General features: G+C 39.2%; 1 protein-coding gene across 1 annotated transcript in view; it reads left to right on the top strand.

Annotated features, from left to right (window-relative positions):
• Window positions 1-3,744, top strand: part of LOC107724831 (protein diaphanous homolog 2-like) — a 471,924-nt gene that overhangs the window by 117,544 nt on the left and 350,636 nt on the right. Inside the window, exon 8 of the mRNA XM_016533907.1 lies at window positions 1,546-1,685. Within this exon, the coding sequence (XP_016389393.1) occupies window positions 1,546-1,685 (140 nt within the window). The remainder of the gene's footprint in view (window positions 1-1,545; window positions 1,686-3,744) is intronic.

The following is a 3,744-nucleotide window of genomic DNA, read 5'->3' on the forward strand; positions in this document are numbered from 1 at the left end:
TGTGTATTTACATTTTGTTTTAAGGCATAACACATTCATTTAATCTATCTTTTAAGTAATGCAAATTAAACAAATTAAATTTTTGGGAAAATAAAGGTAATTTAATATTACAATTAAAACATTGAAGAAACATTGTATGATTATTCCTTAAAAATAAGGTTTTAATAATTTTAGTAGTAGTAGTAGTAGTATTACGTACATTACTGAACAACAGTAATATATTTCTGCCGCAATGTCTTCAAGTAAAACCAAACTTTTATTTTGACGGGTTGCCGTGAATAGCTTTACATTTCTGTGTGTATGTGATATGAGGATAGTTTTACTCAAATGAAACGGTAAAATGCTCATTAAGTGACTCTCTGAGCAGTTCTGGAGATGTTGTTCATGTATTTATGTCCTCGTTAGTCAGATGGCAGACGTTAATATCACCGGAAGCGTCGCGCGCTTCAGTACGAGTAGTAAACAAAACCGCGAGTCTGCGCCATTCATTAACACACAGAATTCATATTTAAATAGTCGTTTTGCGGCTTAATATTTACAAATACTAGTGGGAGTGTGCTCACTTGTGTGTGAGCGTGCATCGGGGCAGAACTCCGCTGTCACGATACAGAGAGCTCGACCATGTAAATTAGAGACAGAAATGACATGCCGTCGTGTAAATAAGATAAATAACATAAGGCTATTTAGTTTGTTTAATAAAAGATCAAGGTATAGACCTGTTCTATAGAAAAGGCAACTTTAAATGACTGTTGTGATCTGGCACTATAGAGAAAATAAAAGTAAAAAAAAAATTGTAATTAACTTGACCTTCAAGGGGGGTGGGGGGTGCCGTTGGGAGGGCGGGCCGCCCCCCTAATACAATGGCAGGGGAAAACTGTATTTATAGCTCCCCAACATGACCGATAGCTGTATTCTGCTGCTATTGTGAAAATAGCCATTGAGTGCCCAACTCCTGAATCTCAACAATACCATATCAGCACAAAAATATAGTATTTTAATAAGCACTTTTATGCTGCTGTTTTTATATTGTGTGTGGGAGCATTTCCAATTACTCTGTGTGTGTAGAATTAGCATGAGGCAGCTCCTGCTGACTAGTCTAGCTGGTAGCACCGTGTCAGTCAGTGCTGTGGGTGGGCAGTCTGCTGATTTAGGGAGGAAGTGAGTCTGCAGTTATGGAGTGTTAGTAATCATTCTCACCTGCTGGAGACTGGGATACAGCTGGGAGCACAGGGGTGCTGCCTCTTCCAAAAATCAGGTGTTGGTAACTACTCTCCCCTCCTACTATTTTCTGCCTCTTTACAAATGATGAGGATTCCAATGCTTTTGCTCATTTATTGTCAAAATAATGATGAAAAACATATCTTCTAGAAGCCGTTTGAAGTCAGAGATTGCAAGTAGCAGCAGAGAGAGCTTTCTTAGGAGGCTCATGGACTCTAGCGATGATCAAGTCTAATACAGATGTTGTAATTAACGTGTGACAGGCCTAGCAGGATGTAAAGCGCAGCGGTGCAGTGGCTGATCCCTTAATGTGTCTTGTTCCCACAGGGTGGACTGAGGAACAGCAAGCACGAGTGTACGCTCTCGTCACAGGAGTACGTGCACGAGCTGCGCTCAGGCATCTCCGAAGACAAACTGCTCAACTGCCTGGAGTCCTTGCGCGTGTCCTTGACCAGCAACCCCGTCAGGTCAGTCAGTCATTTCTCACAGACTGTCCACAGCACTAACCATTCCAGTCTTTCCTTCTGCAACCAGATTCTGATGAGAAACTTCAACACTTCAGCCACCTCCAACCACCTCCTCACTGTTAAACAAAAAGTTAAACCTAATTTTCCTGTCTGCATGTGGCAATCTTGGAGGATTTCTTTAAGGATACTAATTGGAAATCTGTCAATGAGTCTTTTAACCTTTGGTCCGTATGGATCCCCAATTCTGGTTAAATGAGCGTAGCCCATAGTATGGGCCGGCTAAATGAGTGTATCCACCAGCCACTTTAAACCCGGCCCTGTCATCTCCTCCTCTCTATCTATTAAGCTCTAATAGATAGGAAATCCTTTTTCTAACACTTCAGACAGCCAGCCATTCTCTGAAATGTTAATAAGCACACCAACCACCACTACAAGACCAGATGCCTTTGCTTTCAAGTCCCTCCACTAAAGTGTGTATCCTATCGTTTTCCACTTGCTTTTTTTAATCAGTTCTGATCATGCCTAATGTAGTATTTAAAATAATGTAGCATTTCTCTCAGCCTCCCCTGGCCATTTCTGTCAAGTTTTTTTTATCTCTTCTTATTCATTTGTAGCAAATTAGCTCAAAAGGGAAATGTATATAAATAATTAATTATAATTATATAATATTAATAATTATTATATTATATAATAATTATATAATTATAATTAATTACAATTATTTATATCAGCTGCCAGTAGTAACAGTATTATTAATATTACCATCAACTAATCAGTTTGTCTAGCGAACATTCAGTGTAATTTCATATCAAGCCATAGAAAATAACTTTCTTACAGTACTAGTGCATTAGAGCATGTAACAAGATCAGGAATCGTTAAAGGGACATTATCCACAAGCAGTGACAGAATCAGAAACTCATGTAATTTTATTAATTAAAGGTTAATAACTAATAATAAGGTTTTATTAACTAAACACTAACACAAAACACTAACACAAAAGTAAAAAAAAACATACACGCACACTTATACATACATACAAAGGGGAGTTAAAGTGGATGAATGAAACGGTTAGAGAAATCAGAGATTGCAGCTATGGAAAATGAGTCAGCCACCTGAGCAGAAACCATCAGTGCCGTTTTACAACGCCTAGAGTTTAAACTAAACCTCTGTTTCGTTTAGTTAAATGTATGATACTTGCATTGCCTTGGCTGTTGAATGAGTGTCTGGATGCAGTCTCAGATGAAGGTCTTGATGGTTTGAAGGTTTGGTGGTATTGGAATTGCGATCACGTTCTTCCGGGTTTGAAGAGTGATGACCTCCAAAGATGTTACTCTGACTTAGTGGTGATTAGGTGAGTTTTCTCCCAGGTGAAAAGTTGCAGTATGGCTTGCTGGCCCCGTGTGTCGCGTTCGGACTGGGGTGCGTTTCCCGTACAACGACGTAACTCGCTGATTAACCACCATAGTACGATGCATTGTTGTTGAAACAAACTAGCTAGTTACGACTGTTTCCAGAACACGGTTGTGTAGCGTCTGGACCACTCAAACACACGATATATATTTTGTTTTTATATTTAACAAATACTCTGTAACCCCCCTCAGTTAACAAGCCATATGAGGACCCATGAACCCTTCCCCCCGAAATGCGCAACACCCCAGGAAGCCGAACAAGCTCCTGGTTGCATGGGTTTGAACCACATTAGTTCAACAACATAGGGCCATCGTTAATGATGTCACACGCATGTGGTGGAGGAATAACTTCTGCTATTTAACCGATTAGACATCTCTAAGATGCTGCTGTATTGAACATGGCACCTGATAACGAATTAATTATTTTTTGTTCCCTATCATTTTGCTTTATTTGATGTTGGATTCATTCGGGGTTCCCTTAGGCATTTATGCACATGCGCACTCTTCAAAAAATACATAGATTAAAATGCATTTATATTTAGATAGAATGGAATATATAGATTGTACTGCATGTTAGCTTGCTTATTGTGCCCAAGAGCATATTTAATTAAGTCCATATCCCGGGATATGGGCTTAAATAAATATGCTTA

This window comes from Sinocyclocheilus rhinocerous, unplaced genomic scaffold, assembly GCF_001515625.1.
Source record: "Sinocyclocheilus rhinocerous isolate Xijiao unplaced genomic scaffold, SAMN03320098_v1.1 scaffold1687, whole genome shotgun sequence".
NCBI lineage: Eukaryota > Metazoa > Chordata > Actinopteri > Cypriniformes > Cyprinidae > Sinocyclocheilus > Sinocyclocheilus rhinocerous.